At 42.0% G+C, this 17664-nt stretch overlaps 1 protein-coding gene across 8 annotated transcripts in view; it reads right to left on the bottom strand.

The window, feature by feature from the left end:
• The window catches only part of LOC121595989 (neural cell adhesion molecule 1-like), a 202690-nt gene that overhangs the window by 131769 nt on the left and 53257 nt on the right, over positions 1-17664 (bottom strand). For all 8 annotated transcript variants that reach the window (XM_041920513.1, XM_041920514.1, XM_041920507.1 and 5 more), the window contains exon 3: positions 15514-16514. In XM_041920513.1, coding sequence (XP_041776447.1) covers positions 15514-15646 — 133 coding nt within the window. In that variant the 5' untranslated portion in view covers positions 15647-16514. The remainder of the gene's footprint in view (positions 1-15513; positions 16515-17664) is intronic.

Raw genomic sequence — 17664 nt, 5'->3', positions numbered from 1 at the left:
GTAGGGCTCGGGAGATGGGTAGCGTATTTTAACGACGAAGCAAGAAGCGACGCGCAGAGCGAAAAACAAAATCTTTGCTCAATCGCAATGACTGGCACGATTTTCCGGCCGAGTGAGTGTTCCGATTGACAGCAATGTAAAAGCAAAAACCCGGTGATGGAACGAGCAGGTCCGGAATGTTTTCAGCGCGCAAAACTGATGGAATTCGTACGCACAGGAAGTTGGACGGATAGTAAGCAGGGAGCAAACATCTTTATGCGTACGCTCGTTGCTTGGTGTCCTCACAACTGCCTGTTTGGCCGGTGGTGGTGGTTTAACTTCAAACGCACGTAGAAACAAGGAGCGCAACAGAACGGTTCTAGCGTTTGGATGGCCATTTGCTTGCCAAATGATGGAACACACTTTCAGCAAGGGCCGGCCGTTACGGCCGTACTTGAACGGCCTGGCTTAATCATTGGTCAGTTTCTCGAGGGGGTGGTGTTTGTTTTTTTTTTTCTCGTCTCTCGTTTCATTCACCGCCTTGGGAACGGGCAACTGTGCAACCGAGCCCATCCGGCCAGCCAGGGCCTATGCTCATCACAATTCTTTGCGGCAAGATTAATTTGCTCCCGGGCATGCACTTGCTTCAATTTGGGTGAAAGTTATCTTTTAATTATTTCCTTTCTTTAGCCTCCCATTTGCTAGAAGGATCCTTTTCTAGTTCTTCACTCTAATAACTCCAAATGAACTGGTACTGGTTCTGTGCAAAACCCGCGCTGGCAACAGGGAAAGGGAGAGTGGAGGAAGGTGAAAAGATGTACCAGTAACATTCCATACTATTTCTAGCGCCCGAAGGAAGAACGAAAGCACACGGCAAGACCGAAGCACACAAAAGCGCTATGGCATTCCGAATAAATTCGGACAGAGCGCTTCCTACGTAGATAAGCCTGCATGCTGATGATGATGCTGATGATGGGAGGACGGGACGGGTGGTAGTGTTTCTTTATTGCCTCGAGGATTAGACACGATAGTAGTGTGCCGATTGTGGCTGAGAGGTTTGATGTGGAACCGCTGGTAAGAAGCAACGCCCTTGGTCGACTGCAAGTGGAAGTAGTGCCGACAGTGGGTCCTTAATTTGTACCCGGGTACAAGCACCAAGCACCAAATCGAAACGTACTACCCGTGCTGTACCGGCAAGTGTCCGTATCTCGTCTGATTGACGCCTTTGGCTTTAATCAGGAAGTGTTGAGGATCAAGTTCTGAAGGGAGCCACAGCAACTGTTTCCGGGCTGTGGAAGCCCCGTTCCGAGCGGCACGTGATGCAACCGAGGCAGCTCACATACGGCCACGCTGCTCACATCTGGTGGCAGGCAAGATGGAAAAGTTTGCACTGATAAGAGAGTACTGAATTTGATTGGCTTATAATAGTGTTAGTGAACGGTAAGCTGTGACGCACTGTGCTTAAATAGTCAGTGGAAATGAAATCCAGGATTTGAATTCCAATCACACTGCTGACAGCAAATATGGCTTACGGCTAGGGAACGGCGTACAAGCTTGGTTTGAAGCAATGAGTCAGTGACAGCATTAACATTTGACGAACTTGTTGATGAGCGGCAGACTCGATCGAATGACAATTCTACCAAAACCATCGCAGTTTGTGAATCTGGCCGTATTGCAATTCTTCAAAGCGGTATGCAAAATGTTTTGAAATATTACCATATTTGGTTTGGATTTGGCTCTATCGTAACATAAAATATGCAAAGTTTTCATCGCTTTATCGGTGTGTTTTATAACCTTCCGAAACCGAGCCATCGTATCAAATACTTTCCCAAGCATTATTGTCCGAATAAAAATCGTACGATTCAATAGACATTTTATTATTTTTACGGTAAAAATGGTAAAAACCGATCCCTAAACGATTGCACGCTCCTAACAATGCGCTTACATTTCTTCCATTCGGCTGTACACACAACGAGAAATGGATTCCAGCTGTTCAATGTTCGATTGATGGTCATAATCATGTACGACACGGGCGGGTATTTTGGGGCGGTGGTGGACGATATCTTCAAAGCGTTTTCTGTGAACAGTTGTCCCGGACGAAATCGGCCATAAACCTATTGGGGTTCATGTTTTATATCGATACAGAGCGAAGAGCTATTTCTGCGAAATGATTTCTCCACTGCTATATTGCAGTACGCTGTGCCACTTTTCAGGAGTCTTCTCCCCTCCGATCTGTCATCCGCTCACAGTTCGGGTCGAACCGGGTATGGTAAAATTGGATATTTGCAAAAAGCCCCGGGAGCTATAGCGTATACAAGAGCACATGGGTGTGTGTGTGTGTGTATGATGCAGTATTGGATGGAAATGAAGAGAGAGAAAAAACCCATACCCGTGGTGGAAGGATACGTCAAAAAGCGTAAAAGCATCGTCAATCATTTGCGCTACGCTGGCCTCACAAGTTTTCAGCTGCAGGCAGACGGCGGCGGGAGCACAGTTGAACACTACGGGCTAGTGTGCGCGCTGGTCTTGAGTGGCGGGTACCAGTTTCGTAAAATATTCCTCCATTTCTTCAACTTGACAAGTACAAAGCGAACGTTTTATCATCGAATACGATGCAAGAGTGGAAAAGCAAGAGTTCCTCTCGAATGCTTCTTCATATAAAAATGTATAAACTAAACCGCTCTGTTTTTTTCTTTCAACCGTCGCAGCAGGTTTCTGGGCTGCCAAATCTCGTGCGCTTCGTTCTGCGTGCGATTGAGTGCAAGAACTTTTTTCGTTCATTTGGAGAAAATTGCACTTTTGCCAACTGAAAAAGAGTGAATGGTGTAAACTATACCATACATTGCGAAATCTTTATGTTAGATTTACAATGCTTCATTTTATTGAGTAAGTAAAAATTCCATCCTGTTCGCAAAGTGTTATAACATAAAAATTAAATTTGGCTTAAGAACCAACACACTTGCGCAACAACTTTCAATGAGTAATTATTTCTTTATCAAAAGTGCATCCATTTTAAAAATTCAAATCCACAGTCTGGTCACGTGAACGCTATTGAATAAGAAAGAATGCAGACCACATTTTCGGTTAGACGTTCGCACCTCCCCTAGAGCAAGCTCGTTGCGGTTTGGCACCGCAACCGATTGTCCTATTTTTGAGATCGTCATCGAAGCCCGTTTTTTTGTAGCACAGCTCGTTGTCACATTCGACCCAACCGGCTGGCTGACGGAATGGCATTCCATCTTGCCCCGTCTTGGCAAGGACCAGGCAGGGTTCAGCGCCACCGAGCAGAGAATCACTCCGCCGCGGCACTGTTCCGAAACAGACAGCTCGGTTGGTTTACTCAATCGAGTGTGAAATCATATTTGCTAAACTTCGTCCTACGAGCCAACCGGGCCAACCAAACGGAGTTTCGTCACATTCCTGGCACAATCCCACAAAGCACAGGTAATTTCGTTTGGCGAATGCTGCTCAGCGCCTCGCCAGCAGTTGCAGTGGCCCCGTACTGGCACGGAGACGGTTGAGCATCTCCTTACGACCGTTTGTGAAACTTTTCTCATATCGTTTTCTATTTGCACCAGTCCTCCGCCAAACTAAGAGGGAGGTGGGCAAGGTTAGCGACAAAAATATACATAAAAAAGTGCATACACCCAAGGGGTGGCTGTAACGATACCCGGTGCATCGTCCAAACTGTCACTCCCTTGACACCGATGGAGTTAACTTTTCGTTACGATTCGTGCTGTTCGCTTTTTATTCCTTTCCCGTGTATGGATCGGCTGCCGTATACGGTGTTTGGTAACTTTTAGCTTTTAGGAAACCAGGTGTAAAAGCGATCTCGAATAAGGGCCACTAAAACAAAACCAGCAAAAAAACCGAAACGACGAAAGCGTAACTGCTTTTTAATCGCAACAGCCCATCGATTTTAAGTTGAATGTTGACGAAATTTTCACAACTGTGATAATTGCAAACGGTGCTGAGCCGCACACTACCGACGACACCTTGCACAGTTGGTGGCCGAAATGTGGTATATCGTTAGATGCGCTTGTGTGAGAGCAAATTAAAGTAGTTAGCTGGTAGATTAGCACGCCATATATAGTGATAGTGAGAATTGTGGAATTAGTTTCATGTGTCGAAGTCGTTTCGTGGCAAATGGTATTAACATATTGGGGATTTTTTCTGTTAAATGATCGTTTGTTTTTTTATTTAAGTAATATGATTGTTTAAATTACTTATTTTTCCATCTCTTTACTATGCTTTACATCAAATTGTTCTGCCTTACTTTTTCAAGTGAATGTAAATCGCATATTCCATTTATAAGTATGCTTCAGACTAATTTTCTTTTTGTTTTTGTTTTTTACGACTCAACCTTGAACCGTGCAACAAATCAATTTGAAGTGCCACTCATCTACACTTCACAAAGCTTCGTCGCTGAAAGGCAGCGCTTTGCATAGCTATCGCTAAATTTTAACGGCTATGACATTGATTCCGGACTACGCGCTGCACCAGCTGGCATGGGCGGTGTAACACCCAAGCCAGCATCATGAATGGTCGGAAATGGGCTCATTATTTTAATGACTTCGATTACGGAACTCGAGCACTTTGGAAGTGCTGCTACCGTGCGATGGTGCTGATTTTGCACCACCAGTCACTTACCATCATTTACCAAATGATTTAATTCTTGTCGAGGATGGTCGAGAGACGATTTGAAGTCGCTTATTTCAAGCAGGATTTCATCGTCAAGTGCTTTGCCAAATTTGATAAAAAAAGGAACGATTCCTTTTTCGCAAATAAGCTCTCTATTACAAAGAGTACCGCTTATTCTACTTCAACGGGAAATGCTGGATCAAGAAATAAGCAAAGTTTTGCGTACTTGTTTAAAGTACTTATGAGCTTCATAGTAGTTGTTCTTATCTTTAGATTACGACATATAATACTATGTAACATATTTAGTGATGCTGCCAAATTATTTGTACAGGTGATTCAATATAATCGTGTCCTGTCAACTGTCTACTTACTAGCTCATCAAGAGCTAAGCATTTAAGTCTTCATAACTACTCGCTAGAAGCAAGATAGCCTACGCCAGAGCAAAGCTGGGGTAGGACAATTCTCAGATCGTTCCAACAATCAAGACCTAAGCGTGCCGCTTACCTTTCGCAATCAAAGCACATATTAAAAATATAAAACAGATTCCACCCATCCTAAAACCATATGCCAGTAAGCAGGCAGATAATACCAATGAGGCGCAGATGAAAGTAGTATTAGAACAGATGCATTCCGTCCCAGCCTGACCCATATAAGAAATGAAATGCATAATCTCTGCCCGACCGAATGAAAAAGTAATGCTCAACAACAACCCAAAAAAAAAAAAACAAGCTTGCTCCAGTATCGTAGCTAGCACACGCTTGCATACTGCCCGCTGTACCGGATGCAACTTTCTTCCGTTGTTACGATGCGCTATGACTTTTATGAATTTTAAATTAGCTTGATAATCTGGCATTTGTCGGCTTATGGTCATGAACACGGGTACACGGCCAGGAATGCAACTGCACCACGCAGAAATCAGGAACATAGGATTGCAATTCCGCAACCATGGCTATGGAAAGGGGAAGCGGGAGTGGGAAAAGGGAAAAGCGTGGATAAAGTATTTCAGAAGTAAGAAACTCATGTATAAGAAAATCTTTTGATGCCACCACAAGCAATGCGCAAGCAAACGAAAGGGACGGATGAAAGCAACGGCTCCCACACACTTGGAGGACTTTGCTTCCGTCACAGGATTCTTTTGTAGAGAACTTTCCCACACCGCTGATCCTACAGTCGAGAAACTGCGACAGTGCACTCTCCATCTCTCTTTTTCTCGCCCTTAGTCAAGCTCGATTCAAGCACGGTTTCTATCACTTCTCAAGACTTCCACTCCTGGGGGTTGATTGTTTCAAAACACTGCAGATGCTAAATGCAGAAGCTCGCTGTCCGAAAGTTAGATGCAGTTGCTTCAGCTGAAAGCCGTGTAACTTTAATGGGATTCCGGGCTGCGATTTTCGTACGTCTCTTTCAAATCAGACAGCTCTATGCAGGTACTGGCAATCTCGTGCATGTAGCGCTAAATTATGTAGTGTATCTTCACGAACTGTATTTTTTATTTCACATGTAATATGAAGAAACCATTCATAAGCAAAACGTTCTACCCCAATATGTCAAGTGAAATTGGTTAATTGTTCCATCATCTTTGACCGTGATATTTGACGCTTTTGTAATACACAATTATGAATAATGCTTGGCTTCTTATTTAGTAAAACATCTTTTTCTTCTTATTCTTATTTGACGCAACAACCGTTGTCGGTTAGTCAAGGCCTGTCTGTTCCACTAATGGGATTGGTTATCTGTGGCAAATTAATTACTCAAAGCAGGATTGCCAGTCCTACGTATGGGGGCATGGTTCATATGAGATTTGATTCCATGACGGACATGTTATTAACACATTCGAATTGAAAAGTGTACTACGGGACCGCTCGAATAAAGTTAATAAAACACTTTTTTTTTTAAATAAAATTGTAGTAAAAACATTTTCATGCAAAATCTGTTAAATACTACTCCTGCTTAAATATTTATTCCTGCTGCCCAAGACATTCAACTACTAATGGGTACTAGAATAGTGTACAAGTGCTGTATGGGACTGTTGTAACACTGAATATACTCTAAATTACACAAATTCCATCACATTCTGATTCTCATTTCCGGCTGTCTCGTTCGTTTTTGGTAGTAATTCAATAGCAAACGCAGATTGGAGCTGCTCCATGAACTAAACTTGTGGAAAAGTCGAAGCTGTTGTGTCCTCACAACAGAATGTATCGAAAATAAAATGTAAGAAAATTCGAATCGCAACAACGTTAGTGAAAGCACTTCATTCGCAATGAATGCAGCACGATGACAAGCAAACATATTAGCTATATCATGAAAACTTGAAACATTCTACCATGAAAGAAGATGAAATTCAATACAGCGAATCATGTTTCAATAACTGTCGCTGGAAGATGTCAATGAAAATGTGAAAAGTTTTTGCAACTTCAAAAAGGGTCAACCATGTTTTGATACGAGCGAAAAGTCATGCAATGATGTCAATGCTGAAAATGCTGTTCCAAAAGAACTGCTTTGAAACAGCTCCATATATGAGAAATTCGTTACTGGGTAATGTCCTGCTCCGGTCCTACATTCAAACGAAAAATCGTGAAACGAATCCAGAAAGCAATGCGATCGATTGAAAACCAATATCAATACTTGTCTATTAGCAGCCAATTTCAACGTTTAATATTACGTATGACCATAACAGCACTTTAAAAACTGTTTCATAAATAATTGCTTAGTGATCACGTTTTTTTGTTTGTTAAAGCATTCATCAGCATCAAATTTAATGAACCAATTCTTTCATTCGTGTTTTTGTCCATCGTTTCAGTTTGCCTTCCCTCGTATGCTCTTGCCAAACTGCTAGCCCAATTTTGCATACCGCGAACGTGCAGCACCGTATTCCGTTTTTCGTCGAATCGATGCCGCAATGAAAAGAGATTAAAATCGGTAATTTAATTATGACGAATTTTTAGCTCTTTTTAAACAGATCGCCAACCCCAGGACCACCGGCAAAAACACGGTGTACTACTACCGTGCACTAATAATCGCACCGATGTAGGCAATCGATTGGTATTTTGAATAAATGCATCCTTCCCAACGGTCCGACCGGACAGAACCAGTGGGGACCAACAAAAACGAAAAAAAGGAAAACCGACACACTATATTGCTGTTGCTACGTCCACTCCCATAATTGTGCAACCAGAAGGATAGAGCGAGAGAACAATAACACAATAAAAAGCACCAATTTAGCTCGTGAGGTGAGGCCTGTGTTGCGGGTGTGTATGCATATATTCGAATGGGTTTATCATGATGGAAAATTTAAACGATTATCGATTGCCTGAGAAAGCGGCAAATTGGATTAATGGGTATTGTATGGCCATTGATATGTAGTGCGCTAAATTACACGACCCGCACAGGTAAAAGGGTCGGAATGTAAGCTTTGAAATTTTGTGAAAATGAAAATTACAAACAATCAATGTACGGTGAGATTTGAAATATAATTTTGTACAAAACTTTTAAGCAATGCAACACGACAAAAGAATTTGTGTTCCCTTGATTATGCTCTAACATATTGCCCACCAATCAAGGTAAACTGAAAACTTGTCCGGTAGCTTGTTGTTGAAACTTGTTACATGTAAGCAATTTTCTCGCAACAACTTGTTTCGAGTTGCTTGCTGCCCTTTCGGAAAAAGCAATTAGAAATATTTCGTCTAAGCCCCATCCATCACCGTACAACACATTTTCTAGCTCATTTTTAAATGAATGAAATTTTCACTCGTGCTAGGGTTCGGGTTTGGTTAGTTGTTGTCGTTTTTTTTTTAACTTCCTCCAGTAATTTAGTGGCCGTTTGCACGGAGCAAATCTGCAAGATGGTTTTCGCTGCAAGCCCACACGCTACAAACTCCTGCCCCCATTCCCCCTGCTCCCTCCCGGTGGAGTAAATTTTGCTTCTCCACCACATAAATCTCCGCCGGCGAAAGGGACTGCCGAGGGTTTAGCACCTGTTTCCATTCCGGGAACCTTCCGTGCGCGAAAAATCCGAAAGCATGCTGAAAAGGTTTATCAACAGCCGCCAGCAACATCCAATCCTTTTCAAAATAATCCCACCCTACCGTTCCGGCACCATTGGTACCACTTGTGGCAGGGCTGGGCGAACGCTTTGAGGGCAACTGTGCAAATCGTCCATACCATCAAATGGTGGTGGTGGTGAAAGCATACTTTCTAACCTCATAAAATTTATCAACTCGCAGCCAAACCCGGCGCTGCTGGATTCGTCTTCTCGGTTGATGGTAAAGTGTTAGTGCTCTTGTTTTTTTTTTTTTGTTAGGTGTTGTTGCTTCTGTTGCTGACTGTTCGTTCCGGATCCCAAGCGCTTTTACCTTCGTTTCACTAAATAAACCGGCTACGATTATACTGCCACAATATTTCACAAATAAATGTTTGGTGGGCATCCTAATGAGTGCGAAAACCGTGATGTGCGATACATTTCACGGTGTGAGAAAACTTGATGGATTCAAAATTGGTAAACACGAATAGTTGAACCCAAATCTTAATTTTTGTTCTTCAAAGGCAAATACTACAGGAGCATTGCAAATGGTCACAACACTAACAACAAAACAAGTAACATTTTTTTTAGTTTTAATATTACGTCAACAAATTGACGTTAAACAATAATATCAGCGATAAATATTGTGTCGCAATAAATCTCAAGTTGTGTAAAACACAGAATAAATCATGCCCCTTTTTCATGCACTATCGGTTAAACGCCATGTTGTTTTAACGAGCGCATCATGCTCGCTAGAATTCACAAATCGACATGATAATATTAATATCTTCAATATCAGTGCTTCGCTATTCTTTTAATGTGTCTGTAGCCGCAATAAGAATAATTTATTGTCCCTCTCTCAACCCCCCATTGCATCGTAAAGCGCACAAAGCTCCCACATTTTTGCGTCGCTCGTCGGGCACAATAAAATCAACCGTATGGAATATTATTGCAGCACTGGAATACCAATCACTATATACCGTGCACCTTATGCTAACGATACGCTGCTTCCGCACGCTGGTTGATACTTGCCCAAGATGGATGGCTTAAAACGTGGCACAGAACCGTGGGGTAATGGAAAACGACAGCACGGTGCACAAATCTTTGATGAAAGATGAAAGTCTGATAGATGCAAAAAAGATGGAAATATGGGAGACCGCTTCAAATAAACAGACAGACAGAGAGAGAGAGAGAGAGTGATGGCGTTCAGTAGAGCGGATCGAAACACGGATCGAGATGGATTGCCACAAGTTGATTGAAAAGTATCAGATAAACCACCGGTCCCGTCCGGTGTCGGTCTGAGGCTGAAACACTTTATGCCGATCGCGACCGAGTAGGCAAACGGAGTTGGGATTTTTTTCCATTTCCGTCATCTACTGCCGGTTTGGTGTGTCGCTGGTTTCGGAATGGAAAAGTCGATTTTCTGTTTTTATGTTGTCGCCCATTTCATCTTTTGGCAAGTGCTGAAGTGATAAGAGTAGTCCAAAGGGAATGTTGGACTGTACGGGCATTTTTTGTGGTTATGCTTTATCCTGAGGCTAGCGCTGGATTGATGACAGTTAGTCATATTTAAGTTACTTAGCCATGGATGATGAAATTGGAAACTCTATACAATTGAATAAGCTGTAGATAGCTGTCTTGGTTATAAGTTACATTATTGAGTTGTTGTTATGTTTGTATGATTAAATTGAATTGTAGCCAAATCTGGCCATTCATTTTTTTACATTGTCTCTTTATGCATGTTAAAAATCTTATAATTTGCATAATTTTAAAAGTTTTTCTGAAAATAATCATGTATTCATGTATTTTCATTTAAAATTTAATAAGATAATTTTTTGAAGGTACTAGCCTGTTTAGTCCTAACAGTCAACTGATCAAAGTTGTGAATCAATCTGGATAATAGACCTGCAAGTGAAATCTCCATAGTAAGTAATTCCATTCAAATAGCAGAATGTCTTCACGACATTCCATACCTTCTTAGCAACTACTCCCCGATGGTTGCGACAAACGGAACGTGGCTTGCTTTGCTTTCACCGAATAGGTTGACCGCTAACCTTCGACATAAGGGCATGCACCCAAGGTACGAGGAAATAACTGCCAGATGCCGTCACTGGGAAGGTCTTGCGTCAATAAATTAATATTCAACTAACAGCAGTTGTTTATGCGAGTTAGTGAATAGTTGTCATTACTTAAGCTAACACTGCTTCGCCATTTTCCTGAAGGATTCCACCGGCCCCGAGTCACGTGAGCCGGACAAAGTCAGTACGACAGTTGGTCGACCGCACCGAAACCGCACGTATGCATAGACCAACGTCGCGAGTCTGGTCGTTGCTAAAGTCTTTACCCATCGTTGGTCGTAAACATCCAAACTCCAGCACACCAACATTCTAACGAGCACTCCTGTCGAGATCTGCCACCAAAGCTCGCTCTACTGCCGCTTTGCCGTACAACTTGCCAAGCGGTTAATAATTGAAACAGCCTTGTTAACAATACCTTAGCCAACGAAGACCAACCTGTTCCCCCGTTCGATGAGGCCATAGTGCGTTGGCAATACAAAGATTCCTTGTCACTTCTAGAAGTGCCTCCTTTCATTCCATCCTTACGCCACAGTCTTGCTCCATGCTCGTACATTTTACATGCAGAACGGGCGAGCTTTTACATACGCCGGGCATATTATCCACGAGAGACGGGTGCGAGAGCACATTGCAAAATTCAAATCAATTAACCCAGAGTAAATATGCTCCCGCCGAATGGGACGTTAATTTTGTCATGCATAATGGATGCCGGCAGCAATAGAGGGAGTCAGGGGGAGTGGCGCCACAAATGTCGGGGAGGTTCAAGCGGAAGTACAGCGCAGGTAATAGCCATCACGAAGTCAGATGGAAATTTAGTATATAATTTAAATTCTAACATACGCACTGAAGCAAGTACTTCCGTTTAAAGCCAAATTAAACTTTCATCATTTGCAAGCAAACTGGCAGATGGGAGTTTGCAAGAATTGAATTTTACATCCCAATCAACGAGACGAAACGCCATTGTGTAATGACGTTTTTTGAAAACGTTTTTTTTTTTGCGCTGAAAGGGTAAATAAAAACGATTTACCGAAAACGTAATGCTAATTTTCATACAACTTCAATATGTTTTGCTTTTTTCATACGTTTTCCCCTTTCTTGCGAAAAATGATAGTTTTCGATCATTCGCTCGGGAACAAAAGGGTAATACGGCCCTGGTAACCCTTCATTTATCATAAATAGTTTATCATTGCTCTTCGGAACACCCACACACACACACATTGCATCAAGGATGCTTGGCGATGAGACCATCGCATGGATTGCAATTTCCATTTCCTTAAGGACCTGCAGCTACATCCCACCTTGAGCTTGATGGTGGCATGATGAATGGAGCCACTTCTTGAGTGGAGTAAACGAATGCGGGAAAACTACGTTAGGCAAAATGATCGTCAGGTGGCACTCCAGTTGATATGGCAGACATAACCGGATGGATATAAACTTCCTGCTATGGTCACTGCCAGTAACGGTTCCATTCCGCTGGGGGGCATATCGCGAGGCTTATCCTGAGGGTTATGCTTTTCAGCGGCCCACTTTTGCCCATCCTCACCATCCGAGAAGTAGGGCCCCGAGTTCAAGTTTTACGATGAATTATGAAACCTGCTAACAGCATTGCGAGGTTAAGTGAAGAAAAGTTGTGTTTTTTTGCTGTTGTTATGTATGTCTCCACATTCCACAACCCCCGTGCTACACCGGGTACCTGCTGCGGGTCAGGTCTGTGTCATGGTTGGCACATTCATTTCTCATCACGACGCCCGGAAACACGGGTTGCTCGGTTTGAAGCCAGGGCGAACCTGTGGCTTCCCGGGATTCAGCTCCCACGCTGATCCCATCACTCTAACGTCGTGTGCGCGAGTCCATGCAAGCTTATGCATAAGGATATATTGTGACAGGTGAAGAATCATCATCATCACTCCTGCACGCGTCTATCTAGAGGATGACACTTTTACGTGTTTTGTTAGAGCCGGGATGTGACCTCTTTCCCGACATCGTGAGCCTCCCAGAACGTTCTGTGCTCAGCTGCGGAAGTGTGCTAGTGACGAGCAATCGTCGAGAATAATAATGTTCAAGTGCTTTCATCGAGCACGAGTGAAGAATGTGCAGAAAAATCTATTCTTCCATAAATGACGAGCAACGGTGTACCGGTCAACGGGTATGAAGTTTTTGCATAGAGAAAGGTATGCAAATAAACCATTTTTGCAAAATCAGATACTATTTGAGAGGCTTTCGAAAATAGTTATATCTCTATTTAAGGCATATTTTTCCTTAAATCCACGAACTATTGTTTATCAATTTTATCTTTTTTTAATATAACTAATTGTGTAATATCTTCCTTTACACTATCTAAAACAAAAATCCCAGAAATCAACAGAATTAAAAAACACGCAAATACACTCTCAATGAAAACCTTCTTCATCTTCATTTTTCTTAAGAAGATTTCATTAACCCTTTCGCAAATTCCCGGGCTGGAATAACCTAAAAAGGAAGTGGCCCGGCCAGAGCTCTGCCCGTTTATGTACCGTTAAGAGTGCGTAAATATAAATTGTCAAGATTAACTTTCCCATTATCTTCGTCTGCCTTCGATCGTGTCCCGTGGCGATTAGCTGAACGAAGAAATTAGGACAGTTGGTGCAAAGACGGCGTAGCGTCTGACGTTACCTTACAAATGGCTGCCCGGTTTTCGGCCGTAACTGAAGCAGTGGCACCATCCTATCGTTGTGTGCGGGGTCAAATTTGACAGTCGTAAAAATTTAAAACTCCGATTTAGCCCACGGTGTCTAATTGACTTTATGCGTATTCCCTCTTTGCAATTTGGTGGGCAATGGTGAAAACTTCCCCTCAGCAATTGCTTCAAGTGTCAACCAATGCTTTGACAATTTGTGGTAATTCAACCCTTTTTTGGTTGATGCTTTTATCCTTTCTCTGTCTCTGTCTGTTTCTAATTGGAATTGTTGTGTCCCTTTCTTTGATTACGTTTACGGAAGGAAGTAGCTTAATCGTTTTGTATTCTAACAGGTGAAAGTGTTGAATAACCTTATAAATTTTCCTGAACCTTAGCCTTTTCAAATTAAACCGTAAAGGTGTTCATTGCTGTCAATCAGTTTATTTCATCATTTGATTTTTCCTAGGATATGTATTTATCAAAAAAATAGCAAGGAAATATATAACTCGACTTTGTGTCCTATGAAATACAACCGAGTTCATTAGTTGGAATTTTCAAATTTTGAAAATTTTCAAGGAATTTGAAGACCATGTATGAACAAAAAAAGTCTCTGAGGGTATGTTTGCTGAAGAAATTTAAAAAATCTATTAAGTATTTAGGCACAGCAGCTTATCATATCTTGCTTTTATTTGTATTTATTTAGGCTTTCATAGCAAACTGCGTAAAACGATCATGTTTGATCATGTTCAGCGTTTGTTTAGAAAAAAAATCACTTCAAATATTTTAACTACATTAAATTTATGTGGGTTAGTATTAGTCGCATTATTCAGGATTACTTATCGAAAAGTGTAAACATGATATTAATAAGGAAAGCTTTGTTTGTGATAATTATAGCCTCTTTTATATGTTTTTATCTTACTTCAAAGATAACTGTTTCATACAGTTCTACCTTCAATACAAAATGGGAATTAATATTCGAACCGTGAACTAGAAAGAAATGTCTATTAATTAAAACAATCATTAACATTGTTTATTAACCAGTTCACCATATAATATCAGTTTCAGCCTCTGAATGATAGAGCGTAGGTGTAAAGCAAAACATTTATGAATGTCTACTAGTGTTTCATCCGTTTTGATTTGAACAATGAAATATTTCTGTTTTTCATTATTTCACCGTACCAATTGATCTAAAAAAATCTCGATGACTTAACAAGCGTACACAATTCGCTCCCCAAAACAGTTAGACAGTTGCGTTGCCATTTCATACGGTTTCACTTTCCAATCAATCTTGTAAAAGCTCATTTTACTTCCGTTCATTCGCATAGTAATGCTTAAAAAGCTTTTCTTTGCCACCCACCGCTCATGCCAATGCCAGAGCCGTTAGGCGCCCGCCAGGTAAACTCTGTTCATGACTGTCTCTGAGTCTGTTGGTATTTTCCCGTAATTCCACGTAGCATCTGAAAGCTGGATCAAACAAGAAAATCTAGGTTAAAAGGTGCCCCAGGAAAGGAAAACGATCTGCCCGGAAAGGAATAAAAAAAGTTTACTCTACCCAGTGCTGCTGCACAGCCGTGGAAGCACAACATAGGAAGGACCTACAGGGAATGGGTTACGAATGGCAGTACACCGTGGAAACGTCAACAAGTTCTCAATCAATCATTGTTGGCCAAGTGTGTGATAAGCTTTTTTCGTCCAATTTCTTCAGCTACCCGACGACACTCGGCGCTAGCATCCCACTTCACTTCAACACGTTCGGTTGATTCATTCATCAAACACGGAGCAACAAACTGACAAACGAGCAAACGAACGAATATTGGAAGGGCCGCAACAAACATTTCGCGTTTTTGTTTGTTCGATTGCTGCACAGTTCTATCACTCGAGAAAGATTTTGCCGTGGATGACTTGTGGTGTGGTACGTCTAGTACAAATAGTACTGAAGAAGGGCGAGGAGCAATCTCGGTATGTTTGTGTAGAGTTTAAGATATAAAACGTTTGTTTATAGACTGTTTGCCAAAAGAACCAAAATAGATAGTCGAATAAACAAGGACTTGCGATTTTTTAGCTACATTGTTGCACCTAACGACGTGTATTTCCAACAAAATACAATAATAAATAATAATGAATATGCATTGAAAACATACCATGTTTTTCCTTATCCACTGCTGCCTGCTGCAACCCGGAAGCATATTGCACAATAATAATAATGTTGATCGCGACCAAACATAACGCTTGGTTAACTATGTTGCGTTTCATTTTTCGTCGCATTTTCACCATCACCACTTTGCTATGTTTGCATCACTTTACTGCTCATTTACAACATCATCATTCGGCACAACGCTCCACGAACCAGTACACTTCAGCACTAACACAATGAATACCACCTATAGGATGCATTCTTCCCGTACTATTCGAACTGCACATTAGCACAATTCACTCTTGAAGCATTCGTTTGGCTAGTAGTGCCAGCAACATGTACTAATTATTACTTTTAACATTAATAATCACTCTTAATGTAACTCACTTTTCCGGTCACAAAACAAGCACGATCTCGTTCACCTGACACTAAAATGGTTGCTTTCTCGGTTTGCCTTTAAAAAATCTCCACCTCCATTCATAAATGGAACAGCAATGATCTGCCACGGGTAGCCGACCACAAAGTCATTGCTTGAAAGAAGATTAGGTTTTACGCTCCGGGATTCTTAACACCGTGCTGCCTTTTTCTTTTTCTCTACGGAGCGCTCGCAGAAACCATAACGTTCGTAAGGCGAATAACGTCAGAGACGCCTGGCTACGAGTTATCCCTTCTTTTCATGGCACAAAGACGATGCTTTCACTCGCGCGAGATGACGGTAAGTTGGTCAATGAGTTAATTACACTTTTGCTGTCGATTTCCACTCGTCGGTGTAAAACTTACTGTAGCGTGAACGATCCTGTTAGAGCAACCGAGTGCTTTCTTAGCAAGCTCCACTTTGCGGTGGCTCACAACTGTTCGCTGCACAACATCTTATCACGCTGTCACCAGTCGCCAGCTAATGGTTTCATAGGCTTTAGACTTTAGGGTGGCGGTTTGGAATCGATAAATTATTGCTTTCCAACAGTCCGTTGTGCCATCCCGTGCCAGCCCCAGCACGGTCTTGTCCACCTGCAAAAGAAAAACAATGTAAGAAAAGGAGGAAAAAGTGATATGAGTTAGGGGTTCACCGAAAGGAGATGGAAAATATTGAAACTTGAATTATGGTCCACTGGTTCAAGACAAACGATGAGCGGAGTGCTGCGGCGCTGCCGGCTGGTACAAAAATAGCAAACAGCGGGTTCGGTGTACCATGAACCTAGGCTAAATTATGGCACCGTCCATAAAATAAACCATGGATTAAGTGTCGTGAAATACGAGACAAACAATAATACTCTGCTGCCGCTTACAGCGCTCACACCAGCTCGTGTGGCTGTGGGTTTTACGAACCTTACGCCCCTCAAAACAGGGGAAGCGAACGGAACCGCGCTTGACAGTTTCAAGTCAGCTCGGTGAGAAATATCGGGCGAATAAGGGCCCCGTAAAAAGGAATATTTTATACACATAGCATAAACAGCATAGCACGTGTTTGGAGCATGGCGCGTGCAGTGTCTTTGTAAAGTTATTATGAAGATGTAACGAATGTGATGAACTTGTAAATAAAAACTATAATGTCTTCGTCACCCGTAGGTAGTTGTTGTATTGTTTTCGCAACGGATAATAAGCTTATTACATGAGCGTGTCTGTTAAATGAATAGAATCGAGTTTTTTTACCATTGTTGTTCCTCTCGTTTTCTCGATTTTTCGTTGTCCAACGAACATGTGATTCAAAAAAAATTACATAAAGCACACCAATTGCTGGAGAAATTTTAAACTAAGCAAAAAAAGTATGTACATATACGCTAGCCACACGCTGTGCAGTGCAAATTTAACCAACCAAACTTTTGGCAACCACCATCGCGCAACCCTCCCAGCAAAAGAACAAACTACAAACAACGTGCAACATTTCTGAGCAACATAATCGCTCTAATTAGTTCGGAACAGCCACTAAACTACTGGCGCCGGAGTGGACAAAACCAGCACAGGGTGCAAACCCACCCAGTTTGCTCTCTAAACCGTACCGGAACTGCTAGCTCTGTGTGTGGGTGTGGTCGTGGCACAACGACAACGATGTGTGTCTTCCTAGTGTTAACTTTAAACCTCTGGAATGTACTTGCACATTATAGCTCTCCCTCGTGCATGTGTGTCCTGGTCCATTTTCTCTTCCTTTTGGCTGCCCCCG

This window comes from Anopheles merus, chromosome 3R, assembly GCF_017562075.2.
Source record: "Anopheles merus strain MAF chromosome 3R, AmerM5.1, whole genome shotgun sequence".
NCBI lineage: Eukaryota > Metazoa > Arthropoda > Insecta > Diptera > Culicidae > Anopheles > Anopheles merus.
The sequence above is the reverse complement of the archived record's forward strand: the minus strand, read 5'-3'. Positions and strand labels throughout refer to the sequence as shown.